This window comes from Xenopus laevis, chromosome 4S (genome assembly GCF_017654675.1).
Source record: "Xenopus laevis strain J_2021 chromosome 4S, Xenopus_laevis_v10.1, whole genome shotgun sequence".
Lineage (NCBI taxonomy): Eukaryota > Metazoa > Chordata > Amphibia > Anura > Pipidae > Xenopus > Xenopus laevis.
In genome coordinates this window covers 105,856,550-105,873,873 of record NC_054378.1, presented here as the reverse complement: position 1 = coordinate 105,873,873, position 17,324 = coordinate 105,856,550, and the positions used below count along the sequence as shown (strand labels likewise).

The 17,324-nt window shown below is 40.4% G+C and overlaps 1 protein-coding gene across 1 annotated transcript in view; it reads right to left on the bottom strand.

Moving 5' to 3' along the window:
• Positions 1-8,636: 8,636 nt before the first annotated feature.
• The window catches only part of gnai2.S (guanine nucleotide binding protein (G protein), alpha inhibiting activity polypeptide 2 S homeolog), a 68,389-nt gene continuing 59,701 nt past the window's right edge, over positions 8,637-17,324 (bottom strand). Inside the window, 4 exon segments of the mRNA NM_001097056.1 lie at positions 8,637-12,043; positions 14,103-14,301; positions 14,454-14,607; positions 17,191-17,320. Coding sequence (NP_001090525.1) covers positions 14,111-14,301; positions 14,454-14,607; positions 17,191-17,320 — 475 coding nt within the window. The 3' untranslated portion in view covers positions 8,637-12,043; positions 14,103-14,110.

Genomic DNA, 17,324 nt, shown 5'->3' with positions numbered 1-17,324 from the left:
CAAGGGTGCAGGATTTCTCAGTAAAGCTACAGCTTTCTTTCCCATTATTCCCACCCATACCCCTGTCTTATGATATCATCCAATGTTGCTAACAATTTCTCGTCTTTCAGGCTTACAACGTGGGCAGGTATGGGATCTCTCCAGAATTATGTCATAGAGAATGCCACCCTGAGAACGCAAATTTGAAAAATATTATTAGTAGTTATTAAAACAATTTATTATATTATTAGAGAACAAACATTTATGTCAAAATGTAGCCATGCAAACTGATATGCCCAGATTAAATGATGCAGATCCCATCATTTTGGCCCCAAGCAAATGATTAGATGACACAGGAGGCTTGTGCAGACCCATGAGGAGTAGTGGACAGCACCCATGGATGTATTCAATCCTCACCCAAGGGGATTTGTCAGCCAAGCTGGGCCAGTATTTGTAGACTTGATCAAGAGTTGGCAGCCAATGTCAACCACGTATGGTTACTGGGAGGTTTCAGCACTGATAGGAGAAAAGCAAGCCTACTGAGTAACCATCATGGCTATCCATATGATGGGTGAGAAAATACAGGGAGAAATATAACTGACTACTTGCTAGTGTTACAAAGTATAAACATTAGTACAGACTGCCTTTATACGATGCATCTATTATGCTAGAACTCATTAGCCAAGTAGTAATTCTAGCCAGGCATGTGATTCTCGGACTGGGTTGTGTTTGCATTCCTTTAATTTCCTTTAGTCTGAAGTTGTAAACCCAGCAGTAAGAAAGAAATGTCTGTTTACCTGGGTGGATTTCTTGGGGATATCAGTTTCCTTGCATCTCTAGTGGAAGAAAGATTTTATCAGGAAACGTCCCCTCTCTGAGTGTAGCGTTCTCAGTTCATTCTGGAATTCATGTAAGATCATTTGTAGAACTTTCTTGCTGCAAAAACTCTGAGGCTAAAACAGTAATAAAACAGTAATCTTGTTCCTTTTCCTTTTGCATGTAAGTTCATGTAAGAAAAGAAGCTCAGTCCCCTGTCCTCTGAAATTTAGGAGACATTTTAAGGGCACGTAAAGGCAAAAAAACAAAAACCCATTTTCACTTTCTTTAATGAAAAAGAAACCTATCTCCAATATACTTTAATAAAAAAAATGTGTACCGTTTTTATAAGAAACCTGACTGTATGCAGTGAAATTCTCCCTTCATTTACTGCTGTGGATAGGAATTGTCAGACGGTCCCTTACTGCTGAGCAGGGAAACAATCATACTTATGTACAGCAGGGGGAGCCCCCGCCTTACTTCCCAGCCATGCAGAACTCAAGCAGCTTTGTTTGTGACGTTCCCTAAGCAGCCCAGACCACACTGAGCATGTGCACAGTCTTAGTCTTGCAAAGATGTTTAACAAAGTTACAAGATGGTGACCCCCTGTAGCCAACTTTGAAAGCATAAATTATTTGTTTGATTAGGCTTGTGGTGCAGTAAGTTCATGTTTATATTTAGTATACAAAATACAGCATTTCTAGCCTTATTCTACTTTAGACTTTACATGTCCTGCCTGAGATGCGCTACTCCTTAATCTCTCTCCCACCCGATCATTAGGGTTGCCACCTTTTCTGGAAAAAAATACTGGCCTTCCTATATATTTATCTTTTCTCCCTATTAATAACATTGGGATCAGCCATAATTTTTACTGGCCAGGCCAGTAAAACACGGGCCAGGTGGCAACCCGATAACAGATAAACAGGTATGTGTTGAGGGGGCCTAGGGGGGGTTGTGGGCCCCTGATGTGAAAGACCGTGTGGGCCTGGATACCCCCATTCCGACATTGAGAACATATAAGGGCTATTTACTATTGCAGTTATGCTAAAATGGAACCAAATGTTGTCCTAAAGCAGAGTGTTGGACTGGGACAACAGGGGCCCACCCAAAAACCTTAGACCAGGGGCCCACTATAAAACCTTAGACCAGGGGCTCACTCTCAGTACTACTATTCTTCATCTCCGAATCAACCTCTATTCTCCTAGTTTATTTTCTTTACATACTATAATCTATCATTCCATCTATTTAGCCTCTTTGTTCCCATATAATAGGGAATGGACTTGAAATAGGCCAAAAGTTTAGCAACATGAGGGCCCACTGACACCTTGGCCCACCGGGAGTTTGCCTGGTATCCCGGTGGGCCAGTCCGACACTGCTACAGCGGCCATATCGAGTGTATCTGATTGTTTGGCCCAAGTGCAAGGGCCAAGGACTTTTTCACTTGATGGGATTTTTAAACCTGATTTTTGGCCACATATCAGTTGGGGAAGCCCCTTGGAGGGCCCTATACATGAGTCAATCATTTGTTAACACTGTCTGCTGGTAACTTTTATTGGCCCATGTATGGCCACCTTTACTGATGCCATTCATATTTGTGTCCAAACACAATTCTTGCACTTTTGTACAGTTGCCTCTTCTGCTGAATTGTGTGCTAATATACCTGTGTGCAAATGCAAGTGCAACACTGGGGAATCCTGGAGTTAATGTCACCCTGAACATGACGGACACATCTCCAGGTTCCCAGACACAGCACACACACAACTTACAATTTACATCTGATTTGAGACAACACTCACGTGCACTTGCATCCCCTTTGACCATTGGGTGCAATTGTATGGGCACAATTCCCTGCTTGGTTGCGATTACACTGGAATTAAGTGGAAAACACTGATTTATAAGAAAAAACACAGCAATTTGTATCTGAAATTACACTCCTATGAGGCCATAAATGACCCTTTATGTACATACTTTCTCTGAGCAATGTCACAAAACATTCAGTATTGTATCATGTTATTAGAACAAGAAGTTCATATTGTCTGCTCCAATATTATCTAATCCATTTAACAAGAAACATTATTTTTTCATTGCTTAATAACATTTGGATGTCTCCTTCCGTATGGAAATTCTCTGCAACAGATTCTCACATCTGTGTAACTGGTGCATTTGCCAATGGGCAAGTTTACATGTAAGTGTTATTGCTTAATCTCTGCATTATCTGAATGATTGTTGTCACTTTGGAAACTGTAGGAATGTGCTTTAATTGTAGAGGAATCTGTGACCTGGTTTGGTTCAAGTAACCTGAAAGAGGTGTTGTCTCTAAGTGGCTTTGTGATGGCATTGTGTTTGCTCACAGAAGTTTCCCTTTACTTTTTGTCTTGGATTTTTTTATTGTTGTAGAAAGGAAGATCGTAAGTCACTGTCTGAATACTTTGGTTTCCTCTGTTAAGGGCTAATCATCTGAATTTAATTGTTCTCATTGTGTATATAATACAAGGCTTTGAGTGTTCCCGGTGAAACTGAGAATCAACCAATGCAATGTGAAGCTCAGCAAAATATTGTATCAAAATTATGTTTAGCAAAATGAAGTTTAGCAATTAGTTTTCAGCAGTCTGGTTGCTAGGGTCCAAATTACCCTAGCAACCATGCACTGATTTGATTAAGAGACTGGAATATGAATAGAGGAGGGTCTGAATAGAAAGATGAGTCATACAAGGTAGCAATAACAAAATTATTGTAGCCTTACAGAACATTTGTTTTTAGATGGGGTCAGTGACCCCCATTTGAAAGCTGGAAAGCTGAAAGAGTGACATGAAAAAGGCAAATAATTAAAAAACTATAAAAAATAAATAAGGCAGATTATAATCAGCCATTCTATAACATATTTAAAGTTAACTTAAAGGTGAACCACCCCTTTAATATGTAACTGCAAACCAATATTCGACTAAGAGAACTCAACCCACACCACATATGTGTATGACATGGTCAAAAAGGGAAGCATAAAGGCCTAATTATAGTCACTAAATAGTATGTAATCATTATCAACAGCAAAGCAGTAATCAGTTCTGCTTCTTGTCTGAGCTGGGATACAGTGGCATATTCTAGTGCAGAGCACCCCCTGCTGGTCTTGATAGAAAAATACAATTATGTCACAGAAACATTGATTTAAGGAACACTAATCTGTTGGAAAAAATTGAATTTGGACGCCAATGACAACTTTTTCACGGCAAATCCGCAAATTTGCCAGCGCCGAAATTTGATGCGAATTCGTGCCTGGCAAAAAAATTCGCCAATCACTAATTATCACTAGTCTATCTGTAGTGCAGTTATGGGACCTGTTTTTCAGAATGCTTGGGACCTGGGTTTTTCCGGATAATGAAATCATGTTAAAATTAAATAAACCCAATAGGCTGGTTTGCTTTCAATAATGATTAATTATATATATATATATATATATATATATATATATATATATATATATATATATATATATATATATTACCCAGGTACAGGGGACCAATTCAGTTGAGGGCAGTGGGGGTGATATGGAAGAACAGGTGTAAACATTTAAAAATCTTTAGGAAAGGGGCAGAGGGTGCTGCCCTCTCTTAAAAATAATCTTTCTGACGGGAGTATCTAAACCCCATTTACCAATCAGCATGTTACATTTAGGCTAAGGAAATACTTAGGGGTTATTTATCAAAATCCGAATTTTTAAGATTTTTTAAAATATAAATGTCCAACCAAATTAGAATACACGATTTGAATTTTTTTATTATAAAAAAAAAACAAAACACGATTTAATCGGATTGGGGAAAAACTCGATAACATTGAGTAAAAACCCGAATCGTATGATCTTTTTCAGAGCTTTTTCCCATTTTTGGGCTAATTCCAGTGCAGACCACAGAAAATTCCAAATAGTTACATAGTTAAATTGGGTTGAAAAAAGGCAAAGTCCATCCAAGTTCAACCCCTCCAAATGAAAACCCAGCATCCATACACACACCCTCCCTACTTTTACATAAATTCTATATACCCATACCTATACTAACTATAGATCTTAGTATCACAATAGCCTTTGATATTATGTCTGTCCAAAAAATCATCCAAGCCATTCTTAAAGGCATTAACTGAATCAGCATCACAACATCACCCGGCAGTGCATTCCACAACCTCACTGTCCTGACTGTGAAGAACCACCTACGTTGCTTCAAATGAAAGTTCTTTTCTTCTAGTCTAAAGGGTAAAAAGGTTCCCTGCTATTTGTCTATAATGTCCTCTAATGTACTTGTAAAGTGTAATCATGTCCCCTCACAAGCGCCTTTTTTCCAGAGAAAACAACCCCAACCTTGACAGTCTACCCTCATAATTTACAGTAAGTCTTCCATCCCTCTAACCAGTTTAGTTGCACTTAGTCTCTGCACTCTCTCCAGCTCATTTATATCCCTCTTAGGGACTGAAGTCCAAAACTGAACTGCATACTCCAGATGAGGCCTTACCAGGGACCTATAAAGAGGCATAATTATGTTTTCATCCCTTGAGTTAATGTCCTTTTTTATGCAAGACAGAACTTTATTTGCTTTAGTAGCCACAGAATAACACTGCCCAGAATTAGACAACGTGTTATCTACAAAGACACCTAGATCCTTCTCATTTAAGGAAACTCCCAACACACTGACTGCCATTTAGTGTATAAATTGCATTTATATTATTTTTGCATAGGGACCTCTCCCATTGACTTATACACAACCTTGGCAGGTCTGAGATGCCGGATTTAGGATTCTGACTTTTTGCTGCCTCAGGGTATAATAAATCTCGAAAAAAAGTTTTCCCACTAAAAATTAGGATTTTATATTAAAAAAAACCTTGAATTTTTTGAGTTTTTAGCATTTGGACTAAATAAATAACCCCCTTATTTAGCATTTGGACTAAATAAATAACGCCCTTAGCATTAACACATTGTCCATCTTTAGACAATGAATAATCTGAGAATATTTGCAATTCTGTTTGTTTGTGCTATTTTTCAGTTCACATTTTTGTTCTGCCTCTCAATTGCACGCTGGACATGGTGCCCACTGGTAGAGACCATTGCTGGTCAGCGCACCCTTATCTGCCTCTCAGCATTACAGTATTAGTGTTAGTAAAGGAATGGGGTAGTATGGTGTAAGACAACTTGCAGTAACTATTTTTTCTTATTAGATAGATAGATAGATATACACATAATTTCTCACGGCCCATCAGCAGTCGCAATTATATCACATATCTTGGAAACCAGTACAAAGTTACACAACTTGCACAGCTGGTAGAATTGTGTAACATAATTCCTTCCCTATTTCACAAACGCCACTGGTTCCCAAGTGTACTAAACTTGTGCTGTTCTGTTCCCATACACTGCTGGTGGCAGCCCATTAATGTGTGCACTTCTGGTGTTAATCCTGCCATAATCCCACAGTCCGGGAGTTATTTTTGTGTATTTGGAGAGGCTCATTGAAGTCATTTTCGAGACAGATTCATACTACCATCATACTACCCCGGGGTCAGTTCCACAAACAATAGCCCGGAACATACTGCAGGATAATCGCAGTGGCAATTTAATGTACAATGAAAACTCCATTTTATATACCCTGATTTTAAGTTTTCCCATATTTTACATAGTTTCTTTTATGGTCCCACCAATTTATAATGCATTTCACTAGGTGTTTTTCCTGGAGTTTACATATATATATACATATATATATATATATATATATATATATATACTGTATATCATCCTTGAAAAAGGTCCCAGTGGTAGATACTATGTAATAATAAAAATTACATTTTTTCACTTAAGGGAGTGCTGGTTTGGAAACTATTGGTGTATGCAAAATTACCGTGCACCCCTCTTTTCTATATTGCCTTGGAGTGCGGATACTCATTGGAGAATTATATATATATATATATATATATATATATATATATACACACTCTGTCCTAATGCTAAAATGCTAACCAGAGGCATACTTTACACTTCATACAGTATTGCACCAATCACTCTGGTGCTTATGAACTTGAAGAATAAGTTGTTTTACACGTTTCCCAGATTTTACATCATTTTTTCCTGCTCCCCTGAAAAATGTAAAATAAGGGTTCTACTGTGTAATATAACAGAACATAACAAGTGAAATTCAGTGCCAGTTCCTTGTAGAATGTCCCAAGAATGAATGGAAGGAAAAAGGCAGGGCCAGCTTTATGTATAGTAACCCATGGAGACATGGCAGGATAAATACAGTGCCAGGTTCATGGATAATACCTCCATCCTGCTTGTGGCAAAAAATGAATTGGTGGTGGTCTGGGGAGGCTAAAGTTGGCCCATACACGTAGAGATCCGCTCGTTTGGCGACATCGCTCCCCGATACACCCACATTGGGCTGATCCGAGCGTGGGCCCTAGGGCCCAATGACCAGATCATAATGTAGCCAACACGGGCGGTCAGAACGCAGGACCACATCAACGAATCGATGCAGGATTTTTAATCCGACTTTCGGGCAGATATCGATCCGGAAAGCCCGTTGATTCTGGCATATGCAGGACTATATTTAGCTTGGATCGCAAGCTCTGGACCCCCATCCAAAGCCCCCTGAAGCAAAACCCTCTTTAACCCATCATGTTATCCATTCTAGATTAAACTAGCAATGATCTTATGATGTTGATCAACCAGTGGATGTACACTCTCTCCTTAACCGCTCGTCTTAAAAGCAGTCACTCACTCACTGGGGAAAACAATATGGAGATGTCCCATGATGCACAGTGGGCTCACTGCACTTAGAATGGATTCACTGCATTCACAGTATTCTTTCATCAGGACTTTTTTTCCCCTTAAAGTTGTATTGAGCATTGCAGCAGCTTGACAACTTGCTGTCCCAGGCCCGGGCATATGTATTTTTATAACAGTGCACACAGAATTTATGCCAAGAGGGGAAGCTTGGTAGCTGCAGCTTTATATACAGATATTTAATTCCGCACATTTGTGTAAAATAAATGACAAACTTTTTTATTTATGCCCCAAAGTTCTAGTGCTGAAGTCACTGTGGCTCATTTATAAACACTGGGCAAATTTGCTACTGGGCAATAACCCATGGCAACCAACATGTTTTCAGTATTCAACGTGCAGCTGACTAATAACAGCTAATCACTGATTGGTTGCTATGGGTAACTGCCCAGGTGCACATTTGCCCAGTGTTTATAAATGACCCCCACTGTCATGGATATGGTTTCAGTTCCACGGTTTGAATTCCCTGTACTTCCGGCACCAAATGCACATTGTAGGCAAACAGACCATGAGCCGAGTATAATTTGTAGTGCCACATAAGAACAGAAATGGTGATACAGGTATGGGATCTGTTATCCAGAAAGCTCCGAATTACGGAATGGCTGTCTCCCATAGACTCTATTTTATCTGAATAATCAATCTTTTTTAAAAATGATTTCCTTTTTCTCTGTAATAATAAAAACATTACCTTGTACTTGATCCCAACTAAGATATAATTAATCCTTATTGGAAGCAAAACCAGCCTATTGGGTTTATTTAATATTTACATGATTTTCTAGTAGACTTAAGGTATGAAGATCCAAATTACAGAAAGATCCGGTATTCCGGAAAATCCCCAGGCCCCCGAGCATTCTGGATAACAGGTCCCGTACCTGTGATAAGAAAATAATAATACAGGTACCATTGCAATCCATTTTCCTGCTGAAATGCTGAAGCTGTAGATAAGGAATCCCACTCCAATGTTCTCCAATGTGTAGCCGGAGAGGAGAAGGAACTGACGGACAAGGAAAAACAAACAGACAGAGAACCAGAGGCAATTTCTACATTTTATTATTTAAAATGTGAACAATTTTAGAGAAAAAGACTAGTGAGAAAAGATACAGGCTGTGGTCCTTGCGAGGGAGTTAAAAAGCAGTTTACATCAGGCGCCGCCCATCACCACAGGACGAAGGCTAAGCTTGTTTCCCCAACAAACCTAATCTGGGAATGATTGGCTTAACAAAAGCAAGTCTACCTGCTGTTCCTCTGCCTCGACGGGCGCTGTTCCCATGGATATGTGTCACCTTTGCTCTGTTACATGTTCCCTGGGTGTGTGTTTTATTTCTCAAACTCTATGAACCATCCCCCCCAAAAAATCCGTAGGGTGTCTCGTAAGACAATGCGAGAGTTAAGAGGGACTTTGTGTCTTTGTGGATATAGCTATTTAAAATTCTATTTTTTTTTTTAGGTTTGTGATACACAGACTAATGATAACAGAACAAAGAAGCCATAGCCAGAAGGCAGTCAATGGAGCAAAGATGAGTTAAAGAGATCCGGTCATGATTTTTATGGTGTAGTTTTTATTTCTAAATTACACGTTTACACTGCAAATAATTCACTCTACCGTGTAAAATGTCATTTCTAACCCAATAAGTGTATTTTTTTGTTGTTGTAATATTGGTATGTGGGCAGCCATCTTAGCTAATTTTGCCTGGTCATGTGCTTTCAGAAAGAGCCAGCACTTCAGGATGGAATTGCTTTCAGGCAGACTATTGTTTCTCCTACTCAATGTAACTGATGGCGTCTCAGTGGGACTTGGATTTTTAATATTGACTGCTGTTTTTATATCTACCAGGGAGCCGTTATCTGGTTACCTAACCAATGTCAGGCCCGGATTCCAGTCTTTGCCGCCCCAAGGCCAATTCGCACCGCAGGGGCTTAGTGCCCTGGCAATGGCGTGCCACGGACTCTTAACCCCCGTTAACATCGCACACAACCCCATGCAGATTAACGCCTTTTAGAATGCAGCTGGATGGCATGCCGCCCCTATCGTCTTGCCACCCTAGGCCTGGGCCTGCCAATTGTTCTGCTGATAGGCTGCTGGGGGGGGGGGAGATCACTCCAACTTGCAGTGCAGCAGTAAAGAGTGACTGAAGTTTATCAGAGCACAAGTCACATGACTGGGGGCACCTGGGAAACTGACAATATATCTAGCCCCAGTGGCATAACTACCGTTAGTGCAACTAGGGCCAGCGCCCGCACCCCCGCATGGCCCCCCCAGCAGATCGTGCGCGCTGCAGCTGGCCGGAGTCGGCTGCAGCCGCAAAGAAAATGCCCACGACGAGGGTGGGTGGGGACGTTTGCCCGGCTGCACGGCACGACCCACCTAGTGTTCTGTTACTGTCTAGCCCCATATCAAATTTCAAAATTAAATATAAAAGAATCAGTTTTCCCATGACAATATCCCTTTAAATCTCCTTACTGCATTTTATTGTTATGGTGATGGAAGGACAAGCGAGTTCTACTCTGTCTGCCGATGGCTTTTTCGCATGGACGAGATAATTAGACTAATTATACAATAAATACAATTCAATGTGCCACTCGAACTGCCTGAAATTTGCTGCTGTGCTTATTAGGTGTGTGAGTGCCATGGAGGTCTATGTTATTTGGTCTTTGAGTAGCGCTGGCAATTGTTACTGTATATGCCCTTTATCTTTATAGAGGACACAGTCCATGTATTAATCTGGCATAGGGAATGACAATAGGAACAGTATAGGCCAGAATAATCACAGCTAAATCAGGCAGAGTCACTGAATACATGTGTTTTATAGAGATCAATACACATCAATATATATAAGAATTTGTTGCAGGGAGCTACAGCTTTAAGAAATTATAAATCACATCAATTGTGTCTGTGTTGTTGCCATGACAGAGAGGCTCAGGATTATGTGGCCTCTCTCTTTTGCAGGACAAACTATATCCAATGATGGGAAAGGTAAGGGCCTGTGGGCTATTTTCGATGGGTTAGGACCACGGACCTGCCATTGCCCCCTCGCCACTATCTTTCTTTTGGGACCTAACAAATCAAATGGGTTTTCTCACTCTGAAGGAAGGAAGGGGGACAGTAAGCGGAACTCAGCATTACATTTTCATTGTTACAAAAATAATTTAAACCAATAAAAATAAAGTTTCCCACATCTTTAGAAACAGTGCGGTCCACGATAATGAGAGGACGGGACAATTTTAACTCCTTTGCTGCCACAAAATCACAGCAGTTTATGTTGGCGGGCGGAAGTGCTTATGGGAGAGAAAAGAAGGAGAGAGTGGAGCCGTAGCGTATTTAGAAGAACAGAGAAAGGAGAATAAGTAGGAAATATAGAAGTAGGAGAAGAAAAAAGCATTAATAAAGAGCTTAATATTAATGAGTTTTTGTACTGAGCTAAAGTTACAATAATTAATAAAACAAAAATAAAATATAATAACACACAGATCAGCCAAAGGCACAAAAAGCTACTGGTGGAAACCTTCTGGGACGGGACCCTCCGTATATCCCCCCACTTTACCAGGTAGAAGGTTCCACCCTCAGCTAATTACTCTACTTATCATTTGCATTTCATGGTTTCCTTATTTATATTTCTCTCTCTCTGAAAAGGAATGTAAATCAGCAGAGAAGAGTTAACCCTTCATACTGTGCCTTCTCCTGCTCTCTCGTGTAGCATTTGGGCAAAAACAAGAATGGAAGGAGTCCTCTGCTGCAGACAATTGACGCTGAGCTGGAGTCTACTCTGGCGGCCAGTAATCAAGTAGAATGTTATGAAGGTAGGAACGCTGGTGGCCAAAGGCTTTTATTGTACTGGATTACTGAAGGCCCAACGAGCAGGGAAAGCCTGAAGTATAGAATCAGATGGGGGGGGGGATCCTTTGCCACTGGTTGGGCCTGCAGATGTGAAGTCTTTGTGACCAAGGAGCTAACAATCACCATTAACCAACTGCATGCACATGCACAAAGAGGCATCAAAAATCAAAGGCTGGTGCTTTTATATAAGCAACATGAACGTGTCCAAAACAGCCCCTGGTTTAAAGGATGTAGGGGTATCCAGAAGTGATATGAATTGCCCACCAGAGAAATAGCATTGGCTGCTGGGATTCAGGAATGATTCAGGATGGCCTTGGACTTCTTTAAAAGACACTGGAAGTTTCCAAAATGCTCCCCCCCCCCCCGGCAGCACAGGCAACATTCCAGGTTTATAAAAAGTGAAAATCGGTAAGAACTGTACACTGTCCAGCACAGGGCCTGAGAAGAACAGCTTTTGAAAAAGTATTGCTCCATTCAGCACACTTTGCTCCAGCAGGAGAAAGGTTAAATTACCAAATGCAACAAACTTGGAATAAAAACTATAAAATCCACAGACGCCTGGAAGGTGCTTCCCTCCCCAATATGCACACATCAATGGCTCAACCCTGCGGAGGCAAAAAAACAGAGATAATAAGCATAACCGGTTAGAATCCCATACCTTGAGGGTTAATCGTAACAGTACAACTGGATCATGCTCAGCAAACAGAGGCATTTCAAAGGGCAAGCATTTGCAGTTTTCTACATGGAGTGTGTATTAACCCTTTCTTAGGGGGTATTTCAAAAACAAAAGAGCAATTTGAATTGTCTGAGTGCTATTTAAAGGGATACTGTCATAGGAAAACATGTTTTTCCCCCGAAATGCATCAGTTAATAGTGCTGCTCCAGCAGAATTCTGCACTGAAATCCATTTTTCAAAAGAGCAAACAGATTTTTTTATATTCAATTTTGAAATCTGACATGGGGCACATTGTCAGTTTCCCAGCTGCCCCCAGTCATGTGACTTGTGCTCTGATAAACTTCAGTCACTCTTTGCTGTACTGCAAGTTTGAGTGATATCTCCCCCCCCCCAGCCTAACAAAAGGACAATGGAAAGATAACCAAATAGGAGTTCTCTAAAGCTGGCCACAGATGCAAAGATTCCGATCAAATAAAGTACAAAAGAACAGATCAGCCAATGTTCTGCCCCTGACAGCAATCATATGAAAGTTATGTCCAACCAGTCTCTCGCTGAAAATCGTACGATCGGCAATACATGCAGAGATATTACTCGACCAAACGACTGATCTCCGCCAGACGAAAAATGACGGTCCGAAAATCAGACGAATCCTCGATTCGTACGATCAGATCTTTGCATCCATGGCCAGCTTAACACAAGATAACAGCTCCCTGGTAGATCTAAGAACAGCACTCAATAGTAAAAGCCATGTCTCACTGAGACTGAATCAGTTACATTAAGTAGGAAAGATAACAGCCTGCCAGAAAGTAGTTCCATCCTAAAGTGCCGGCACAAGTCACGACTGGGGGCAGCTGGGAAACTGACAATATGTCTAGCCCCAGGTCAGATTTCAAAATTGAATATAAAAAAATCTGTTTGCTCTTTTGAGAAATGGATTTCAGTGCAGAATTCTGCTGGAGCAGCACTATTAACTGATGCGTTTTGAAAAAAAACAAAACATGTTTTCCCATGACAGTATTCCTTTAAATTCATTTTATGAAGTTTTAAGTTTACATTTAAAGGAGGTAGCTCACCCCTTTAATTATTGTAGACATACATGTGCCAAGACCATCTGCAATTGGCTTTCATTTAAATTCCAAACCTGATAACTGCAAAAAAAAAAAGAAAAAAAAAAGTAAACTGGTTACTAGGACATAATTACCCCATCAACTACGCAACAGCTTGGTGATGAATAGAAGCAGGTCCAAAAAGCAATAAAAAGTAAGATTAACAATGAAGTTAAGCTTCACAGTCAATCTGTTTTTGTTGCCAAGGTCGGTATGTCAATCCATCAAATATTAAAAGTTCACTTTTAAGTTATGGATTAGGGATGAAATCCTAGCAACTTTTCAATTGGTTTTAATTTCTTTGTATAGATTGTAAATGATTTGCATTCCTCTTATGCTAGCAATTAGTTGTTTTTTTTTGCAGGGGGGGGGTCACAAACCCTGGAAGTCAGAACACAATTTCTCTGTGAGGCTACAATTGTATTGTTGCTATATTAACTAATTTATTTTGAAGATTTAGCTTTCTATTCAGGCCCTTTCCTATTGGTCTTCAAGTCTCTTTCATTTGCTAGGGTAAATTGGACCCTACCAACCAGAATTATAAAAACATGAAAATAAATGACCAATTGCAAATTGCCTGTACACGTGTGCCAAAATCAGTCCTATTGTTATCTGCAGTTGTTTGTTGAATGAGAAATAGGACATTCTATACAGGTATAGGATCTGTTTTCTGAAAACCTGTTATCTAGAATGCTCAGAATCATGGGAAGGCCATCAACCATAAACTTAATTATAATCAAATAATTTAAATTTTAACACCTGGTTTGCTTTTTCTCTGTAATAGTAAACCAGTACCTTGTAGAATGTATCCAAAATGCCAAAAACCCCAGGTCCCAAGCATTCTGGATAACAGGTCATGTATATGCACAGAACATCCATTACCTGTTGGGTTAGAAAAGGCCACAGTCTTTCAGGTTATTCTTGATGATAACGTCCGTCACAGCATCAAACACAAACTGTACGTTTTTCGTGTCGGTGGCACATGTGAAATGTGTATATATCTCCTTTGTGTCACGCCTTTTGTTTAAATCCTCAAATTTAGTCTGGATGTAACTAGCAGCCTCATCGTACTGATTGGCACCTGAAGGGGATACAACAAAAAAAGGAGTGAGGGACATGGCAAAGAATAAAGCAACCAAGGCGAGAGAGGAATTTTACAGCTGTAACAGAGAAAAATGTAATAAAAGAGAGGAAAGGAAATCATATTGTTGAGACCAAACCACAGGCACTTACCAGAGTACTCAGGGAAGCAGATATTCAGAGGGCTGCGGGTGATCTTCTCCTCAAAGAGATCCTTTTTGTTGAGGAAGAGGATGATGGAAGTCTCAGTGAACCATTTGTTGTTACAGATACTGTCAAATAATTTCATGCTCTCGTGCATCCGATTCTGAAAGGGGAAAGTGCATGGGATTAGTAGCAACAAACATGTAATTCTAAGTAATCAATAGTTTTAGAGTTACTTTTAAATGCATTTGTTATGTTTGTTTATCCCTTTCTCAACTCCTGGCTCCGACTTTTCAAACAATTTTCCAAAAGCCAGGTCTCCTCCAGCAAAGACAGGTCTGGTAATCTACTGGCTTGTGCGACATTGTTTTGAAGTCAGAACCAGAAGTGCAGAGAACAGAAAGGGACAGACAAATGATCAGGGGCCCACTCTCAGTACTATTATTCTTCCTCTCCTCACTTAACCTCTATTCTCCTAGTCTCTTTTCTTTACATACTATAATCTATGATTCCATCTATTTAGCCTCTTTGTTCTCAGAAATAGGGAATGACCATGAAATAGGCCAAATGTTAAGCAGCATGAGGGCCCACCGGGAGTTTTCCTGTGGGCAAGTCCAACACTGGTCATCAATGTGTATTGAAAAGCTGCTTAAAACTCTTACTTTCATTATTTCTTTCCTTAGGCATAATTTATTTTTGAGTTAATATCCCCATTGAAAATCAGTGCCAGCAATTTCATATAGCAGGCAGACTCATTAGAAACATATATGTTAGTTGCAGTCAAGCGGGAGAGTTTATAGATCATCTGATTTCTTGCCTGTGATGTCATATTCCAACAGCTCAGCCTTCCAGCCACTGGCCAAGTCTGTTTTAGCTTTGTGTATATACAGCGACTGTCTGTTGGTCTCACTCCTACTTAAAAGTGAATCAGATGCAGGTTCAGTGATGCTTGCTTTAATGGACTTTTACTTGTGTTACAACACCAAAACATTAGAATCACCTACATCATCTTCAATGAACTGGATATCAATTAACATCCCAGTAGAAAAAGCCAATACATTATTTTGGAATTGTTTAAAGACTCTATGGTACCAATTTACAATCTAATATGTGCATGTTCAGGTGTGCCCTATGCCAAGTTAGAAATGTAAATGTTCCAGATGCACCTTGTGAATAATACTTGTAATTGGCATCCACCTACCCACCTATGTGCAAGCCCTTGTATTGAAATGTGTGTGTCTGACAGTGGCAGGTACAAAAGAGCAGGGACCAGGAGCAATGTGGATACAAAACATGGTGCTCTGTACCAGTTCAAATTGGGGAGAAGAATTGGCAAGCACTCCGGACGCCACTCATAGGGTAAAAGACAACTTTATTTCAGCAAATTAAAAACATCTATTGCTGACGCATTTCATATCTCAAGATTAGGGTTGCCGCCTTTTCTGGATAAAAATACCGGCCTTCCTATATATTTATCTTTTTCCCCTATTAATAACATTGGGATCAACCATCATTTTTACTGGCCAAGTGGAAACCCTACTTAAGATACGTAGTCATAGGCATATATGAGTGGTGTCCGGAGTGCTTGTTGATTCTTCTCCACAATTTGCACAGGCACCTTCTGCTACGGGTTCGGGGCGATGCACCCGGGCCACTCGATACGCTGGGTGAGTGCTTTTCCTTTCAATGTCTCAGCTTTTTAAAGATTTGTTTAATACAAAAGTGTCGGACCTGGGGTTTACACACCCAGGTCACAGCAATTACAGGGTGAGCGCTTTTAAGTTTGAGGCTCAATAGCTACAATAAATTGATTGATTAAGTAGCAACCCATTTGAGTAAGGGGTATTTGGCACTGAGCAGCTTTTATTCACAATTTACATTGCTCTGTACCAGTTGTTTACTCTTTGCTCCTTCCCCCACTCCAGTCAATAAGCTACATGCTGTAGTGCAGGGGATCAACCTTTTTAACCGACCCTAACCCAACCCCTGAGAACCTGCACCCAACCCTAACCCTTGGTATGCTCGTAATTATATATCCATGCCCACCCCGCTGTGTCATCACGAAAGGGGGTAGGGCAAGCCAGGGCACAAATATACAAAAGAAGCATGCCCTGCAGAAGTAGGGCACTAGGAGGTTGCAGCTGGGGTGGGTGCAGAGCCTATAACTAAGTATTTGTAACACGAAACAAAAAAATATTTTTCTTTGCTTCAACAACCTGGTGGAAGATTACCTTCATTTGAGTGCCTGCTGTAAAGTATTTTCGATTTATCCGCTCCCTATGCCGAGGGCTCAGGGCGGCACACCTGAGCCTCTTCCCTTAAGTGGCAAGTAACAACTTTAAGATTTGGAGAACACTATTTAAGTTTCACAAAATTTCAGCCCGGCATGCAAACTTTGTACAGCAGTCAACCCAAACCCATCGCTCACAAAAATTTTGTGAGCCATACAAGCATAAAAAAAAGTTCCTGAGGGTGTGATTGACTATTTGGTAGCCCCTATGTGGACTGTCAGCCTACAGGAGGCTTTTTTTGGCAGTACACATGGTTTTTTTGCAACCAAAACTTTAACCAAAACCCGGAATTTAAAAATAAGCACCTGCTTTGAGGCAACTGGGAGGAACATCCAAGAGCTTGGTGAGCAACATGTTGCTTACGAGCAACTGGTTGGAGATCACTGCTATGGAGTATTTGGACACAAGAGGTAAGGTAAATTCTATAATGAAAAGACCACAAAAGTTATTCTTACCATCTCCTCATCCTCTGCCAACACCAGGTCGTAGGCACTGAGTGCCACGCAAAAAATAATTGCAGTCACTCCCTCAAAGCAGTGGATCCATTTCTTTCGCTCAGATCGCTGTCCCCCGACATCAAACATTCTGG